The sequence below is a fragment of the Alosa alosa genome, chromosome 4, assembly GCF_017589495.1.
Source record: "Alosa alosa isolate M-15738 ecotype Scorff River chromosome 4, AALO_Geno_1.1, whole genome shotgun sequence".
NCBI lineage: Eukaryota > Metazoa > Chordata > Actinopteri > Clupeiformes > Clupeidae > Alosa > Alosa alosa.
In genome coordinates this window covers 8,075,380-8,095,061 of record NC_063192.1, presented here as the reverse complement: position 1 = coordinate 8,095,061, position 19,682 = coordinate 8,075,380, and the positions used below count along the sequence as shown (strand labels likewise).

Sequence of the window (19,682 nt, the reverse complement as noted above, 5' to 3'; positions counted from 1 at the left end):
TTTGCGGAATGCTAATGTTGCGATCTAGGCTACTTTAAAGAGAATTCATTACGCAACTAACTTATGGTTTCAACGTTCATCTACTGAGCAAAACAACTTTGGCAGGACGTTTTATAGCCTAGCCTACTATGTTTATTAACTAAATATACTAACATGCCCCCAGAGTGTGGCACTAGCTGTCAACTCTGGCTGCAGCCACTTCAGCTAGGTAGAACCGATTTTCTGTCTCTTTTTCGTAGGGCCTACCAGTAGCCTACTCGAGTGACTCCAAGAAACAGCGATATGTGCAAAATCGCCGGAATTCGCCTTGAACACTGGGCGTGAGCTATGAAAAGCTACGAAGTCTTAACGATCAATTGTTCTTTACTAGACCAATCACAGGAGAGGGTGCCCCAAAGGGTCAGGGGGAGGACGCTGGGGAAAAAAATACAGCTAGGCTGAACAACAGTCACATCTTGAAGCTCGGATGGTGGTAAGTCACGGTTTTTCTTGACTGCCATTTTTTGTCGTCGAAGGTTATTTTGTAGACTAACGTTAGCCTAGACATACGCAGCTCTGACATACGCATACGGCCATGCACGCGGAAGATGGTTAGCCTACATCGGCAGCCTACAGCCCAAACTCTTACGGAAACACGTGTTAACCTGTATTAAAAACAAAACAAAATCAAAATAGATAGCCAAGGGACTAATGACAACATATTTAGCTATTTAAATCTGTTATTTGCCTTTGCTTTCTCATTCACGGACCCATAGGTTACGGAATTACATCGAACGTCGACATTTTAGCAACATTGTAACACAGCAGTGCAACATTATTTCAGTATCGCAAAATTATATCTCAAGAAGGGCCATGTTTAGGAGGCCACAACAGTCAAGTGGGGCACTGGCACGTGTCTGTTTACTATTCAAAAATTGCTCCGGCTTCTTGAGTATTTGGGCAATTTATAAATCAGCCCGATTTAGGCTGTTAAATGGGTATTTTAATTTTTATACTGATTCAGTTTTGGCGCATGGCTACAAATGAAGTCTATGGCTTTACATGTCAAAATCAAGCGTAAATAGCGTACATCTAAGAAATTATGTAGGCCTAGTAGGAGGAAGACGTTTGATTAAATATAGGCCTATTAAGATGGATTTAAGTTTGCTCGACGTGACCGGCTTTTTAGGGTGTCCTCTTTGTGCTCCAAGAGAGAAGATAATTTCCCAGAATTCTCTGTGCGCGTTCGACTAGGGAGGGACCATATAAAAAGGAAAATTTCAAATCTTCGGTGTAAACGCCGGTTGTCTTCAAGCAGTGGTAGTCTAGTTAGCTGTAATGGGTATACTGTGATCAACCCCAAATGTTAGTGTAATACGTATCCTTGCCTATTTTAAGTGGGTGTACTGAGATGGTGATACTTTTTAAATGGTATACTGTGTAGTCCTGTGTATCACGTAGAGTAGACTACACCACTGTTTTCAACTGGGGATGGATTGTCTCTTTTCAGATGATCTCTGGTTGCTGTGCGCAGATCGGGGCTGAGTTTTAGTGGGAGGAGCGGGTTCTCTATTTTTGCGCGGTAAAATAGGCTACACTGACTGAGTCTTACAGGAAGAAAGAGCATGCGTGGCACAACAAGTCGGATGTTTAGCCTATGCTGAATTAAACGTAAGTTTTAAACACTAACCACTTCGAACCAGTAGTTTGCTTCAACGTTTTAAACGTCCCTTTTACATAATGTGGATGTCCCTTCCATGCTGTGTTTGTTTACTTTCGTGTTTGTTAATGCACAAATGTCTACAGACTACAATCCTCCTTTCACTTTTTCCAGTTGTCAGACTACTGCTTTTGCTCTAAATACAGTGTTTCGATTCTATCATACATCTTGCCTGTTAAAGGTTGTATCAGCGATTGCAGGTACCCTGGAAACTCCATAGTTCTCGCAAGAGCACAATTTGAATGGTCTCTGCGAGACACATCTGGCAAATGAGTAATGATGCACGTTACTTTTGCCACTTGTGTCGCAGGGAGCCCAGAGGCGAGCTAAACAGATGACAGTAGTGTTATCCAAATGTGTCGAAGCCCGGAATCAGTCAGTAAACGTTGGTCGTATTATCCAATTGCGTGCAGTGAGATTTTCAAATGCACGCTTGGTGCTAACCTGACCCTAGCCAGATGAATTTCGTTCCGCCTAGCTTCACTCACATCCATCTGGGACATGGGTAGATGACAAATAGCAGAATTCAGACTGTCCATGTGTCACACACTTATAAAAAATGGCAATTGTTAAGAATTGATATGGAAATGTTGTAGGTCTGGTAGGTTCAAGTTCTGTCATATTAAATTTATTGGATTTGTATTTCACTTTTGACTTAAAATAATAATCCAAACATAAAAAATGTCATATGGTGTGACTGTCCACCATGTGTGCGAACTTCCTAAAAAGAGTGTATATCCATAAAAAGTATAATTACTTTAAAGTTTTACCATGCATATAAAATAATTGGATGTTTTTCTACAACCACAGAAAGTTTTGATGTTTATGCATGCTGTCCAACTAAGTTATAATCAAATATATTTTGTCCATAAAATGGTTGTCATATGGCGTGACACTATATTGTATATTTTGACCGGGCATTCATTTGGACATTATTATTGGGAAGAGGACCCTGCTTAATCAGGAAGTAACAATAGAATGTCAGGAGTAATTGGCATGGTCAAGATGTGAGTTCTACTTTTTGGATTTTTATATAAAAAGCTTTGAATTGGACATCATCAATCGTGGCCAAATTTTAGTGTCTTATGGTGTGACATCATTTGCCTAAAAAGTAGCTATTTTCCCACAAATATTCTTCATGAATTCTTAAAAAGCACTGCTGCTATGTGGTCAGTTGCATGCTAAATAATAGTTAGCTGTATTTAACTGTCTAGAAAATTAGCTTAACTGTCAAAATGTCATATAGTGTGACGCTGCATCATATGGTGTGACAGCTTTTTTCAAGTCACACTATATGACATTCCCTATGACCAAATTGCATTTTTACATAAAAGTTCTTGTAAAAACATGTTTTAAATTCAGATATTATATGTTTTTTGTTAAATCTGTGATAATTGGGAAAAAAATGTATCTGTACAACACATATTTCTCATACTTTTTTCTTTTATGTTACCATGCCATGTAAGTTTAAAAAATAAATACTAAACTTTCATCTATTTTGCTGTTACACGCATACACCATTCATACAGTGACTTCAAAATTCATTGTTAATGATTTTATTGTCATTAAAAACCCTGCTTTGCTCTGACACATGGTGGAGTGGTGCAGTTCATCATATGGCGTGACACCATGTCATTTGGTGTGACATTAAATAATGTCACAAAAAAGACTTTATAATTGAAAAATCATTAAAACATCAGTAGCACACAAAGGAAATGGTATCTGCAAGAACCTCAAGAATTTTGAGTGAGTTCTTACAAGAAATATTAGAATTAAGCTAAAATATCTGGTTACACTTCGGAGCATTCTCCACCTTGACAAAATAACTTGTTAAATTTTAGGTTTTTCTTCTAAATATTCACAAGGAAATGTTGCATATCAAAGCAAACGTGATTAAAATGTACAGTGACATAAATTAAAGTAGAAAAAAGTATCTAATTTTCATTTTATTTCAAATTATTTTCACGTCACACCATATGACAATTTTAGGCACTAACATGACAAATTGACATATAAATATATATTTCACTTTTTTTTTTTTTTTTTAAATGTATATTAGTCAAGTTTAGAGATACAGCAACACATATAAACACTTTTTAGGGATGATATTTGAAGTTTTTTTAAATTCCTTTTTTCAGGCTTATTTGTCATCCACCCACATCTTCCATTGAGAGTGATTTCTGCAACCAACTTTATGGTTCAGCCAATCAGGACGCAGAGTGGGAGTTTCATAGATGTGACTTAGTCTCACGGTCGCTTCTCCACTGTTATCAGCATCACGGGTTGGCTTCGATGTGAGTGGTTGAAGTAGCACGTCAAAAGATGACGGACAAGTGGCTTATTCAATCATATGCAAGCATTTTTTGATTAGGCCCAGCCTTCTGAAGCAACACTTCAATGGATCGGTTCCAGATGGATGAGTGGAGCTAGGTGGAGCGAAATTCATCTGGCGAGGGTCAGGTTAGTTGGTGCTGCCCCTCGAGTTGGACCATATATTATTCCTGGCCAGAACCTTAAAGGTGCTCTAAGCGATGCTGGGTAACTTCTGTTGCGCGCATCTCGTCTGTGATTTGCTGGAACAGTTTATTATGTTTTTTATGGGCTAGGTTTGCCCAGGTTGTTTTTGTTACCGTTTTTGGAGCCTGGGCAGGCAGTGTACAGTCAGAGCCCGTCTACGGAGAGCCTGGCCACTTCGTATTAAGTCCCATTGTACCGAATTTTGGTTGCAGTTCCACCAGATTTCCACTGGGGGCGATCGCCATGAGTGCAGAATGAATGGGAGTCAATGGAGCTAGATGGCAAAATTTGTGTCTTGAGTTTTTATAACTTTAACATGGGTTATAGGTCAAAAGTTGAATGAACTTTCTTACAGGTTGGGTTGTTGTTGCCCATAACACGCTAGCATTGTGCTAATGAGTGACGTCATTGACACGTTTGAAAGGCTTTTTAGAACAATTAAGTGACTTTAAAAATATATAATACTTAACCAAGTGTATTTTCTTTGCCTCCCCTTTCGAATACAATACTCAAATTACTTGAAAAATTATTTCCCGAGAAAAGTGGATTTTGAGGGGTACAGCTCCATAGACCCCCATGCATTCTGCACTCGTGGACGAGCGCCCTCATGTGGAACCACAGAAGGAACTGCAACCAGTTCAGAAACCGGAAGTTTTCCGAGAGTGGCAGTTCTCCCCTTATTAGACATTCTCTGGTACAGTGTATTCAGGACACAGACAGCTAGCGGGTTGGTTAGGTGATGTTTGCTGTAAGTGACAGTAAAAAAAATGTTTTAGGCAAGTCCACTCGGCGGCCATATTGCAACGCTTTTTGGGTACTCATCGGGCATCCTATTCGGCAGAAATGGGCGTGCGCAAGGCTTCACGGCACCAATCTTGCTCCAGCGGCGAGTTCACAACACATGATTGGCATGATGTCTTCACAACACACCATATGATTGGTTCAATGTATTCACATCACACCACATGATTGGCTCAATGTATTCACATGTCGACGTTTTGCCGAGGAAGGGGTGGGATATAGACAACGCGTTACAAACTAGCCCCATGCATTTCTATGGAGGATTTTTTGATTGCTGTGTCTCCTCATTAGAAAGTCTGGGTATACTACGAAGGGGGCAGGAATTCCTGGAAGTTGAACCACCCATGGAGCTGTGGTTATCAACTCTCTAACCCCATAGAACGCCCGTTCATTTGGGTTTTTTTGAAATCCTATAACTTCATATAACATATATCAAGTGCCGACATTGTAGCTTCTGTATTATCTACATGAACAATAGAAGGCAAAACGGGCTCAACTACCTCGGACGTAACGTTGGGTTCCCGTAAGAATAGTTAGCATGTCCGGTTGTAGGGAAGCAAACTTTTGACGCAATTATGCGTCTTTCTGTCGCACAGTAGGGAAACGGCCGTATAGTCCAGTAGTAATAGGGCTACACCCGGAACAAATTAGTAACAAGCTAATTTCAGGATATGTTCAGACTACCTTTAGGAATGACATACTAAAAGTCCCCGTGAATCCCCCTTGTGCTCTCTGAGATATTAAAGATGGTGTCCAAAATGGCCGCCATTTGGAGATTTTTCCATATCTCAGGCTTAAAACATAAGACAAATGCAATAAAAACATTTAAATATAAGTTTTCTCTCAGTTTATCAGTTTACTTTGTTTTTCCCACAGCAAGTGTTAATGTGCTTTGCCGTCGGAATGTGTGACAAACACGGATGCCACAACAAAGGTTAAAACATTCACTAATCCTAAATAAACAACTGTATTTGCTTAAAATATAGTGTAAGATGCTTGTGAAAGAAAGATATGCAGCTTTCAAGTGACAAAAACGGCAAATTCCCAAGTTCACATTAAAACTGTTGGACATGAAAGGCCACACGGAATACAAACGAACTACAATGTGACGACAAAAGTGATGACGAGCCCCTAACTGGGCAACTCTGTTAGCAAAATCTAGCCCCAGTTTTCGACCTCTGACTCACACATTACGTGACGTGAATGACGTGGAATGATGATGTTTTCACTGGGAAAAAGGTTTTTCCGAAGCCCATGAATGCTAGGTTAGCACATAGCCTGCTCCCGACCAGGTTTGGTTGACCGCATAAGACACCATGGTGATGCAGCGATGCTGAAAGAGAGCCACTTTCGTGTCACAGCACACTAATAGAGATTCGTAGTATAGCCCACTGCAGGTGTTGCCAACCACTCAAAGGCAAAATAAAGTGTTCCAACCATGCGCGTTCAAGAGAGTTTCAATTGCACAGGGGAGTAGCGAGCTAGCTCTCTGTTTTGTTTGAACGTCAACAGAAGTGACGTTAGCCCGCCATCACTGATACAACCTTTAATGTGTACAACCTTTAATTTCTTGTATGTATAAGCAAATTATACTCGTCTCCATATCCTTGTTAAGGTAGACATGAAGCTGGTTGTGGAAATGGAACTGACGCCAGCTGAGCAGCAGAGTGAGAATGAATTGCTGTGCTGGCTCAATCAGTCACTGCAAGCAGGGTTCACCAAGGTGGAACAGACATGCTCAGGTAAACTCATGTTGACCACTGGTTCAAACCGTCTACTGTCTTTTGACTGTTTGAATGCGATGAAGGGAAAGCACACAGTATGGCTGTCCATAAATCCTTTTTTCTGTAGTTTCTAATCATTACTGTGTGATTTTGGACTTTTAGGTGCTGCATTTTGCCAGCTGATGGACCTATTGTTCCCTGGTTCTGTAAATATGGATCGGGTCAACTTTCAGGCACAGCAGGAACTGGACATCCTCCACAACTACAGTCTTCTTCAAGTTGCCTTTAGGAAGAAAGGAATCACTAAAGTAAGTGATTACGGAGCGACAGGAAATATATTAGAGGAGGAAAGGGGAACAGAGGTTTGCAGACCAAGTCGGTTTATTTGGCCGTAACATTGACATAGTTATGAAATGGCCTTTTAATGCTTACTATACTGTTGACTCAACTGTAGCCCCTATTTTTGTTGTCTTCATTGACTTGGGTTTCACTGCTAGTCAGCAAGGCTGTGTTATGGAAATTGTTGCTCTACAAGTCGGTCTACCTTGCCTCAGCAATAGTATGTAAATCAAGCTTTCTCTGTTCTACGTAGTATTTGTTTAATTTTCATGTCATGTACTTGTACTCTATACTGCAGACAATCCCTGTGGAGACTTTGATTCAAGGAAAATCTGAAGAGGCCTTGAGTCTTCTGCTTTGGTTCAAAGATTTATTCAACCGTAACTGTGAAGGACAGAAATGCAGTTCTTTGAAAACCTGTGATGCAGAGAGATTGGTGCCATTACCTGCTCAGCGAACAAAAGCATTCACACAGCTGAACTTCTGTAAGGCTCTTCTGTTTATCATATCCTGGCTTTAAAAAAAATAAAAACTTCCCTTTTCAGGAAAATAGTTTATTTAATTGTCAAAATAGTTTATTGATTGTCATTGATACATGAGTTTCACACTGGCATTGTTCAATCTTTTCCCCATGTCACAGTCGAAGAAGAGGGCAAATCCGATAACTCTGGGGATTGTGAATCTGCACAGACTCATCTCCTAAACACGGACATGGCAGAGGCCGACTCGATGGATTCCTTTTCTTGCAGTATAGCCACATTAAGATTCATTCGCAAACATATGCCTGAACCATCAGCTGGCTCCAACTCACCAATGTCCTTCAAAGGTGCCAGGGCTGCTCTTGGGCATGGATACCCAAAAGATATTACAGCCATATGTGCCCAAACGCCATACTGTTTGTACCTGTATGTGGGTGTGGAACTGGGAGAGAAGGAAACAGGAAATGTGATTTTGATCGGGTTCTTTGACCAAACAGCTGGAAACTATTGTTTGCGTATGCTGGATGTTATCCAGCCCATGGAAGATACAGAGACAACTGGGTTGACAAGTCTGACAGAGACGTTGAAAAAGTTTGATATTCCCGTGGAAAACCTCACCGTGTTTTACTCCAATTTGGTGGACCGTGACCAGAGCAGTGTGTTCACATTGGGTCTAAAAGCCATGCAGCCTTCAGTGGTGTCGTTGTGTGGCCTTGTGAGTTTAACAGCCCAAGCGTGTTATGAGGGTCTCACAGCAACAGGACATTATGATCAGGTCTTAGAACTTATCAGGAAGATGTCTGTGCACAACTCTTCGTCTGTCACAAGAGATACTCTAAAGCAGCTCTTCAGTGACTTGGCAAAGCTAGACACCAGTCGCCCCTTAACTGCGCAGTGCTTGCTATTCATCAGGATTCTTGGTAAGATTTCCAGTCGTTGGTCTACGCTGACCAAATACTTTGGTTCTCAGGTGGTTGAGGAGGAGGGAGCAGGTCAGATCCATTCCTTCCTCTTAGACCATAGGCTGAGGCTGATAATCATGTTCCTAAGCTTTGCCCTGGAACCACTGGCTACATATCAAGAGATACTGGAAAAGGGTTCAAATTTTGGCCAGATCCTCAATGTTTCATCTGGTCTGATCCAGGGCTATACCTCTAGTTTCCTCCAGTTGACAGCCATCGCTCGCTACCTCAGGAATTACGATGACTCACTACTAAATGATGCGGCAGAACACCTTCCCATAGGCAAGGTGAAAGTGGGCCACGAAGTTGAAGATTTCTTGTCTTTGCACAAGGCAGAGCTCACTGCATTGTTGGAAGATTTCCACAAGAGCACGGTCTCTTTCTATGCAGCAGTCACGTCCAGCATTGTCAAGAGCCTGCCTCTCTCCACTGTGGCCCTTGTGAACATGGCTGCCATCTTGAAACCAGAGGGGAGGCTTGAGGTGACGAGCCGAACGGTGACGGACATTGCCACCCAGATGGGCCTGTGTCAGAACCCAGAGGAGGTGGCCCAGCTCACAGATGACTTCCTTGAGTATCAGCTCTGTGAGGACGTGGACAGCCAGCTCAATGTGGATCAGCATTGGAAAGGGGCGCTGAGGATCATGGGAAAGTCGTCCATGTTTCGTAAACTCATCCTCAGCTTTATGTCTTTCCCTAGAATACTAAAAGAGGACAGGATCTTTTCTCAGGTGTGTGTCAGGTATTTTCTGAGCTTGGAACACATTACACGTGTGTGTGTGTGTGTGTTGTGTGTGTGTGTGCGCGCAAGTGCGTGCGTTGTGTGTGTGTGTGTATATGTGAACTACAAAGGTGCACTGCAATTTTGAGCTATCAGGAAATCTGACGTAAACAATATGTATTGCAGGTATTTCAAACAGCGGAAAAGATTGAAGAAGATCCGAAGAAACCGGACACTGACGTTGACAATACCTCAGGTGGCAGCGCAGAGGTCACTACCCCACAGAGGCCACAAAGAGAATCGACATCCTCATTGTCAGGTCAGTTTGAAAAACCTGATACCGTTGATATATGCTGTTATTCGTTTTACACTTCCTGAACGAGTTATTGTTTCATTGACATTGACAATTAAATATTTCTAGATGTGGTAGAACTGAGTGAGATGGATACTGAGGAGGAGCCTAAAGAAGATGTTGTGTTAGTTAAAGGTAAGTGCACTGTTTGGCACAAGACATCCAACACATGCTAGTATTATGCAATGCAGTAAGGCAAAAATCTAGCATTTAGTAGATATTCTTTTGTCTATAACCTTCTACCATTTTTCTTTAGAAACAAAACCAAGTATATCGGAGTCCATAATAATTGATGATCTGGAGGAGGAGGATGTTGATGAGGTCATTTGGACAGATGTATCACATAATGCGGTAAGGATTTTAGATAATTGTGTTTTCATCTGTTTTTGTCTCTTTACACAAACTTACTATCTTAATGATTTTTTTTTTTCACAGAGCTTGACATCATCTCCTGATAGGCAAAAACAAGGTTACCCATACCAGGTAAGAAATTGTGGTGTCTGTCTTGCGATTATTGATGAGTCTGACTTTCATCTTACTCACTATTTACTATGACTGCCGCACTAGTCAAGCGATGCCACGGAACTATTAATTTTCGTTTTGATCCGTCGCCCACCCACCGGACCCCCCAAAAGGAGAGTAGGGCGGACACAGTTTTCTGTGAATATCTCGTAGGGCCTAGGATGACCAAAGTTTTTTTGTATCTTGGTCTCAAGGTGCCATTTCAACCCAATCCATAACCACTCATACCTGGGTTATATTCCTGATCCCGCTGTTGCAAGTCCAAGTCGCTTTGGATAAAAACCTCTGCTAACTACCCTGTTCTCCAATGCAGGATGGGAGGGGCTTTGAAGCTGGCAATCTGGTTTGGGGCAATGTGACTGGCTACTCCAGATGGCCTGGGGTGGTGTTGCCATGGCGAACCAAGAACACAAAGCCTGGCATCCGGAAAGTGAAGTGGTTTGGGGATGGGTTGCTTTCTAGGGTGAGCAGAACACCGGTTGTTGTTGTGTTATGCTATCATTTTGTTTGCCATTACAAAAATATTATTAAATACAATGTTCAAAACAGTACCTTATTGATATACTTACATGCTGTTAATTTGTGAATTATTCTATTATATCTATTCATTATAGATTCATGTTGGTGGACTTCACCCTTTCTCAGCTTTCGCTGAGAGCTTTTGCCACAAATCTCTTGCTACTCTTGCCCCATATAAAGCTGCTATCCTCCAGTCCCTGCAGGTGACATGCATATTTGCTCGCTCACATCGACTATGTTAATGGTTATGTTATGCTATCATTTTGTAGTGAAAATACTGTAGTAATTGTACTTACTGCTGACCCAGGTTTAATAACAATGTTATGTTTTTATAATGCCCCAGTATAACCATTTCTGTCCTTGTCTTTGCAGACAGCAGCAGAGCGGTGTGGGAAGATATTCACATTGAAGACTGATAATAAAGACGAGCTTCTGCGACAAATGTTGGATTGGGCTTTCAATGGCTTCATGCCGTCTGGACCTGATGGCCTCAAACCTTTGCCCCAGACAGACTGCCCCACAGGTGAACAACAGAAAACGGGATCACATTGGTGTTTCAAATAAACATCTACAGCATTTATTTATATATTTGTAATTCAATTTTTATTTTTACAAAATTGCAGAAAAAATACTGAATCGGAATGGCTTTCCAAATCACTTAACAACTTCTGTGAAAAACAAACTGGATGAGTCTACTCTGGCCAGCTTGAAACAAGTATCTGTGTGTTTGAAAAAAATTAACTCTTTAAACCTGGAGAATGGCACCATAGCCATTAAACCAAAACCAACTGATGGAAATGGAACAAAGTCTCCTCACACCAGTGTTCTGGGTCGTCCTAGAAAATACAAAAATGGCCTCAAGAAAGACAAGGCTCAGAAACGATCTTTAGAAAGTGAGCCAGAGCCAGAACCAGACTTCAACAGAGGTAAGTTGCTACTAACTCTAAAGGAGTCATGCCCTACACTTCTGATTTGTTTCATATTATTCCTTGATATCTATTACAAAGTTATTTGTGCAAAAAACAACATTGTTGCATTTTGTTTACATGTCCATTTTCTGCTACATTCCACACATGTTAAGTGTGATTTTCAAGTGGCTCTCCCCTGAATTAGGCATCACATATTTTAAAATGTGTCATCTTTTTTCCCCCCAGATCAAATGGTAAATGAGGTTTTGGTCAAGGGAAAGAATATTGAAGGTAATGTATACAAATGTGTTTAACGCGTGGGTGTGTATGTGTGTGTCATTTATTGTGAAAATGAACATTATGCTCCTTGCGTCCTGTTTTTTTCTATCAGAATTGGTGTTAGTGGAAATTCTCATTCTTCTTTAATTTTCTCACTCTTTACCTGAAGATTTCTGCTTGTCCTGTGGAACGGCTCAGATCAGCATCTTTCATCCATTATTTGAAGGAAGTCTATGTTTAAAGTGCAAGGTGAGTTCCTCCAGGCCTCATTTCTTTGTCTTTGTCTGACCTGTCACTTCAGACTCAAAGTGAACTGTTGACTGAACGACTAAAACGTACGTTGCTCGTGCGGAATGCGTACTGTATGTTTTGGGATTTACTGTATGTTATTTCTATTGGGTTAATAATGTGAAAATTAATATGCAGTGTTTTTTTCCCCCAGGATAATTTTACTGAGACACTTTACCGCTATGACGAGGATGGCTACCAGTCGTACTGCACAGTGTGCTGCGCTGGGATGGAGGTGGTTCTGTGTGGGAATCATAACTGCTGCCGGTATGTCAGGACCTCTCTGTTACCCTACAGTCACACTAGCTACAAGAGAAGGCGACAGGCTGCCATTAACTTTCAATGGGAGTGGCCGTTTCACAGAGCAAGCAACAAGTGCCCGCGGCATAACAACCACTTATAGACTTTTAGAAAGCATAGACTTTTGATTCTAGACTCTATTTTATGCAAATGCTGAGTGATGAGGCAAGGCAACTGCCAATCGGAATGAAGACTACTTCCGTTCATTCGAAAAAATAATCAAAGATAGCGGAGCTTACTCATAGACGGCAGTTTTTCTGTAGTAACAAGTAAATTCAGGGCCTGTGTGCTTCTACTTTGTAAAAGTTATTGAGAAATAATCACTATTAAATCTAAAAACTCTGGTTACAGGTAACCAAAAAAAATACATCTGAGGTCATTCACAATCTATCTGCCAGCCACTTAGCATGTAGCAATCAATCACCTGCGAAACACAGCCTTGTTTACCGCCCACTCAGCGGCAAGTTGGTGGAGTTTTGGCTGTCTTTTGTAGCTAATGTGACTGTAGGGTAATGTGCCGTTGGCTGCCAATGACGTTTTGATTATGTTGCTTTCTCTTGAAAAGGAACCAGCATAGCGAAACCTGCTGAGAAATATCAAATCTCAATTCCAAACCGCTGTCTCTACTTTCCTTTCCTCTGTCTTCTACCATCTTTTGGAAATGTAAGTTTACTGTAGAATACACCCTCTTCCACCGTCACATGGCTGTGATGTCAACACAGTCCTCGCTCCTCTCCGTAGGTCATACTGTGTGGACTGCCTGAATATCCTGGTGGGTGTGGGCACCTTTGACCGGCTGAAGGAGGTCGACCCCTGGATCTGTTACCTGTGCGAGCCCAGCAGTGCAGGAGGCGCCCTCAAACCTCGGGAGGACTGGAGCATCCGTGTCCAGGAGTTTTTTGCCAATGACAGCGGCTTAGCATTCGTAAGTGTGTGTGTGTGTTGGTTGGGGTAGCCGTTATGAGGCCACTGCTAATAACCATTCAAGAGATTGTGTTGTACACTGTACACAGTCCACTGTGAACATCCACTCATAAATGAAAAAATAAAAATACACACAGACTCTAAAATCTGTTTTTAGATCTGTTTTTAAAATTATTGATCTATTTATTATTACTTTTATTTATTTTTTACCTTTCAGGAACCTCACCGGGTTTACCCGTCCGTCCAAGCCAGCCAGCGAAGGCCCATCAGAGTTCTCTCTCTGTTTGATGGCATAGCCACAGGTTGGTGCCTTGTGAGCTGAAATATTGAATACTAATCAATAGGCAAGAAATGTGTTGAGTTTGCAAATTAAAATGTAAAGTAAGTAAATTCAAATGGGTCTTTTTGTTGTTTTTGCCTTACAGGATATCTGGTTCTGAAAGAGTTGGGATTTAAAGTGGACACATACGTGGCCTCAGAGATTGATGATGAGTCCATTTCTATATCCATGGTGAACCATAATGCCAAAATTGTGCACAAGGAGGATGTTCGGTCCATCACAAAGGAACAGGTATGTCTAGACATTGTGTTTTTCCTTCCTCTAATTTATGTTTAAATAAAGTATACATTTGCAGTTGGTATAGGAGCTGTCAGTTCTGTCATTGATTACATGTGTAAAAGGAATTCACCTAGGACTTTTTATGGATGCACCGATATATATTGGCCAATATATATCGGCCTTGTTGACTGGTATGGCTGACTGGCCCATTGGCAAATATCACATTTACTGATGATGGTAGCTTATATATTTCTGATATGTCGCATCAATTCTGCAGTAGCTAAAAGTAGTGTTGTGCGTTCAGAGATAGGGCTGAGAGACATAAAAATATTAATCACAAAACCATTTTCCCCTGCCATTATTATTATTATTATAATAATAATAATAATAATAATAATAATAATAATAATAATAATAATAATAATAATTATCTTTATTTATATAGCACTTTTCAAAACAAAGTTACAAAGTGCTGTACAATATCAACATAAATGAAAATGCAAATAAGACATAATAATATAACAATCAAATAATATATACTAATTCAATTAGAACATAACATAAATTTGAAAAAGGAAAATAAACTTACTGAAATAAAACTTAATAAACTTAACACAAAATTAAGTATATTACTTAAACAAAACTAAGGAAGGCTTGCTTGTAAAGATGAGTTTTAAGGAGGGATTTAAAAGAGCATACTGACTTGGCTGACCTGATTTCATCAGGCAGGTCATTCCAGAGCCTAGGTGCCCTGACACTAAATGCTCTCTCCCCTTTAGTTTTGAGACTGACCTTAGGAATAGTTAGGGAAACCACTACCAGATGATCTTAAAGTGCAGCACAGGTGTATAAGGTACTAGGAGATCAGATATGTAGTTGGGAGACAGGCCATGTAGAGCTTTAAAAGTAATCAGAAGAATCTTAAAATCAATTCTAAAGCTTACTGGGAGCCAGTGCAGTGAGGCTAAAACAGGAGTAATGTGATTACAGTACTTTGTCTTAGTAAGAAGCCGGGCAGCTGAATTCTGAACAGTTTGAAGTCTCTTTATAGATTTTTGGTTCAGACAAGAAAAAAGACTATTGCCGTAATCCAGGCGTGAAGAAATAAATGCATGTATAATGGTCTCGGTGTCTTTAAAAGTTAAGATGGAACAAATCTTGGAAATATTTCTGAGGTGATAGAAACAAGACTGTATGAGCTTTGTGATTTGACGTTCAAAGCTTAAATTACTGTCAAACCAGACACCAAGATTCTTTGCAACAGGTTTTACACAGTCTAAAAATGGAAAGGGACCTAAGGATGGCATCATTTGTTTCACTATGAGCTGGGATCCAATGATGAGGACTTCTGTTTTGTCAGAATTCAACTGGAGGAAATTGTTTGACATCCAGTTTTTTATGTCACAAAGACATTAATTTAAGGAATTCAGCATACTAGGATCAGAGGAACTAATGGGCAGGTACAGCTGTGTATCATCAGCATAGAAGTGGAAGGAGACAGTGTTTCTGGATAATGTGCCCAAGAGGAAGCATGTATAAACAAAATAAGATTGGTCCTAAAACTGACCCTTGAGGTACCCCATACTTGACAGGAGAAAATGAAGATGTGTAACTGTTTGCAGAAACACAAAACGTCCTATTTGACAAGTAAGATGAAAACCATTGTAAGGCTGTACCAGAAATTCCCACCCAATGTTCCAGTCTATGCAGCAGTATGCTGTGATCAATAGTGTCAAAGGCTGCGCTAAGATCAAGAAGTACAAGGACAGAACACATGCCATCACCAGCTGTTCTTAAAAGGTCATTTGTAACTTTCAGCAGTGCTGTCTCAGTGCTATGATACTTTCGGAAACCAGATTGTAGCTTTTCAAAAAGATTTATTATTTTCCAGTGCAGAGACAAACTGCTTGGACACTAATCTTTCAAGAATCTTTGATACAAATGGTAACTTGGAAATAGGTCTGTAGTTTTGAGGTAGAGATGGATCAAGCCCTGATTTCTTTAGCAATGGGCTCACACTTGCAGTTTTAAAGTAATCAGGGACAATGCCATTTAAAAGTGAACTATTAAAAATAGAAAGCAAACAGGACCCAACAGATTCAAATACTTCTAATAGGAACTTTGTTGGTACTACATCAAGAGGACTGGAAGATACTGTCATATGTGACACTGTCTCTAGAAGTTCAGATAGAGTAACTGATTAAAGGATATAATCAACAGAAACTGAAAAAAAAATAAACACAAGTAAAATATAACTGTACTGGCATCGGTATTGGCCCAGAATAGGCTATGTGCAGGAAAGGCTCTCTGCACTCATTTGTTTCCGGTGGAGCCAGGTGTGTTTGAACCTGCCGCTATTGTTTATGTAATTTGTGTCGACGCGAACCCGGTCGGGTGTAGGAAATCCGTACTTTGCGATAAAGAAGGATTTCTGCGTGTGCTAAAATTGTTAGAAGTGGGCAAACAAGATATTCAGTGTCGGAGTGAAGATGTAAGGAGCAGAATATAACAGAAGATGCTGTTACAACAGTTAACACTCAACTTGAAATAAATGAGTCTTTCGTGCATGTAGTCTTATTTCGGTGCATTACTTGTTTGAGTCATTGGTAGGAGTTGAATTGTATCTCACAAAGCAAAATTGTCTCTCTTAGATTGAGAAGTGGGGGCCGTTTGATCTCCTCATCGGGGGAAGCCCATGCAATGACTTGTCCATTGTAAACCCTGCACGGAAAGGATTATATGGTAAGCAGAGCTCCCATGCGTTTTTCCCCTCATACATTTGTTTGCTTGTTAGGAAATTATGTAATTATTCACATGTATTTAGAGTAGTGAAAATAGTCTTTGAAGTGTTAAATCATTTTCATTGAATCGGGATTAATTGTTTGCCATGTGTAAACTGAAGACGTGGTGTGGTGACATTTACGAATCACTTGAGGGCAGTATTGCACACATTTGAAAGTCATATTGTGCATTCCTCCCATGATGACCATGGGAATATCAGTGGTTGTGATCTGAAGCCTGTCCTAATGGTATAATCTGCTGCAGAGGGAACGGGGAGACTCTTCTTTGAGTTCTACCGAGTGCTCAATTTCTTGAGGCCCAAAGAGGATGATCCGAAACCGTTCTTTTGGCTGTTTGAGAATGTGTCGTTCATGGCTCACCGAGATAAGACTGACATCTGTCGCTATCTGGAGGTAAGGCTCTTTGTGTTTGGTTGGTTAGATAAGTGCCTTGATATAAGCATGTCTTAATTTTATCGTTCACCTGTCGTCATCCTGAAGTAGTCCTTGTGTTTGTGCTCTGCAGTGTAATCCAGTGCTGATTGATGCTGTGAGAGTCAGTCCTGCACATAGAGCTCGCTGCTTCTGGGGAAATCTTCCTGGAATGAACAGGTCTGTGCATCATATTATTCCAGTGTGCTTGAGATGGTGGAAGAGTGGACATGACTGGCTAGTTTTGTCCTTTCTACTGAATGGAGTCCTTCACTGGGTCATGGCTGTATTTTGTGGTCAGGAAAACTAAGGTGCATGTGGTGGTATCTTCCTGAAAATCAAAGCTCTGTCTTCTGTGGTCTGTAGGCCCATCATTGCCACGCAGAATGACAAGTTGACCCTACAAGAATGCTTGGAGATTGGCCGCACAGCAAAGGTCAGGCTCTTGAGAACTATATCTTTACTAGGAAATTATTTTGAATCTATTGAAGGTTAAAGAAAGTTCTTCTACATCACCATGTGCTAAAATAACTGATTGAATCCCTTTAATTCTCATGAAATGGTTTGGTAAGGATTGAATGTGATGATGAACATCATTTTCAAACAGTTTACCAAAGTGAGGACCATTACCACAAGATCTAACTCTCTGAAGCAAGGGCCAAGAGACCTGTATCCCGTCACTATGAATGGAAAAGATGACAATTTGTGGATCACGGAGTTGGAAAGGTTATTTGCATCTCACACATTGCATAATTTAGATTGCAAACTTACATCTGGGACAGATTGTATGGCATTTTAAGCCCCATACAAAAATTCAACAATATTTAAATTGTGGATGAACAAATCACTTCCTTTGAGACATGTTTGATTTATGTCATGAATTTTCATTAGATTCATACTCATAAGATGTTTGTTTGCCACTATTTGCATTTCTAGGATCTTTGGGTTTCCCAAACACTACACAGATGTGAAGAACATGGGACGTCAGCAGCGGCAGAAGGTCCTGGGCAAGTCCTGGAGTGTCCCAGTCATCAGGCACTTATTTGCCCCTCTCAAGGACTATTTTGCTTGTTATGACATGACCACAGCCACCACCGCTAATACAGTAGTATGATCAATCAGGATCATCAAAGAAATGTATTTGTATCTTGATAAATTTTCTACAGTTGCTGCTAACGGGAACTGATTGTATTTAGGTTTTAAACCTCTGGCCGTGTTTTTGATTTCACATTTTAATGATTTTAATATTTTTTTTATGCTTTTTGCTAGATAGAATTGAGTACCAGTATGCACAGAATTGGTAATCCTGTGTTGAAGGAAATCAACCATTAGTGTGTTGGATGTACACAAACTTCCCTTTGGGGACAATAATGTATACCTTAACCTACACAATTTTTTTTACATGTCATTTTCTAAATCTATTCCTGAAACTCCTGTACAGTATGATCTTGTAAAATGCTCACTGTCTGTGTGCTAATTTATGAAATGTGAAGCACATTGACCTCATACAGATGGAGTCATCTGATTTTATTTTTTATGTTTGCTGTGAGATTTGTATTTTATTTTTAAAGAACTACTCAAAAACTTACTCATGATGACCACGAGTAGGTGTTTCTGCAGGACCCTTGATCAAACATAATCACAATTATTCCCAGGGAGCTTCCATATTGATGGGGAAAAACTGGCTTTGGGTAAATGTTTTTGTTAAAGGCGAAAATCACAAATGCAATACTGTCAAATAAATGTAGGCTAATTACTCTGTGTGATATTTTATTTGAGGTTCTATAATGTCCCAATCCTATATAAAGCCTATACCATTTGGCAGGTAAGTCTAGACTATTATCATGATGGGACCCTTATGCAGAACAGTAGGTTATGCATGCAGATGGCCTAAATTAAACAGGAATCAAGGTAGGACTCCTGTGTACAAGCATGAATAACAACTAGGCCTACTGTATAACATACAGCACAATCTCATGGGTCTGTATCAGTTTGAATAAAAAAAAAAAAACAGAATTAAACTAAAGATGGGAAAAAATGTGTCAAATATAATTTATAATTAACATTGATGATGCAAGCAAAGATATGGAGGTAAGAAGAGAGAAACGAGTTACATTTAGTGTAGTTCACACTGTTATGAAAGGTGTGTATCTAGGGTACTCATGGAGGTTGCTAAGTAGTAATTTAATTAGACATGGATGTTGATGTATAGTTTAATGGATGTTGGTAGATAGGCAGTTTAATTGATGTTGATAGTTTGAAGTAGAACTATCATGTCCATAGCGCCAACACAATGCCATGGTATGATGTGAATAGGGATGTAACGATATGAAAATTTAACCTCACGGTTATAGTGACCAAAATTATCACAGTTTTCGGTATTATTGCAATATTGTATAAGTATGTTCAGAAAGTGCTAATAGGCCTACACAAGCTGAAATAGTTTCAAAAAGTGACAGCATTTACTATTACAAAATATAGGCAAAACCTTATCAAAAGTGCAACATTTAACCAGGGACGCTGGAACTCATTTTCATCTGGGGGTGCTCATAGAGGGGGTGCTGAGGGAGGGTAAAG

At 40.1% G+C, this 19,682-nt stretch overlaps 1 protein-coding gene across 4 annotated transcripts; it reads left to right on the top strand.

Annotated features, from left to right (window-relative positions):
• Positions 1-383: 383 nt before the first annotated feature.
• Positions 384-18,861, top strand: LOC125293455. 4 transcript variants are annotated; one of them, XM_048241375.1, is made up of 25 exons: positions 384-472; positions 6,637-6,759; positions 6,904-7,049; positions 7,379-7,565; positions 7,721-9,252; positions 9,429-9,561; positions 9,664-9,729; positions 9,851-9,945; positions 10,030-10,077; positions 10,430-10,579; positions 10,731-10,838; positions 11,008-11,158; positions 11,259-11,561; positions 11,790-11,834; positions 11,992-12,071; positions 12,265-12,377; positions 13,152-13,335; positions 13,552-13,636; positions 13,760-13,905; positions 16,545-16,635; positions 16,939-17,087; positions 17,200-17,285; positions 17,472-17,541; positions 17,713-17,831; positions 18,042-18,861. In XM_048241375.1, the coding sequence occupies exons 2-25, from the start codon at positions 6,639-6,641 to the stop codon at positions 18,217-18,219; spliced, it is 4,386 nt and encodes a 1,461-aa protein (XP_048097332.1). In that variant the 5' UTR covers positions 384-472; positions 6,637-6,638; the 3' UTR covers positions 18,220-18,861. The 4 variants fall into 4 exon arrangements, with proteins under 4 accessions (XP_048097332.1, XP_048097329.1, XP_048097330.1 ...); XM_048241372.1 differs by having other exon boundaries at positions 405-472; positions 6,633-6,759; XM_048241373.1 differs by lacking the exon at positions 384-472 and adding an exon at positions 1,568-1,650.
• The last annotated feature ends 821 nt before the right edge of the window (positions 18,862-19,682 follow it).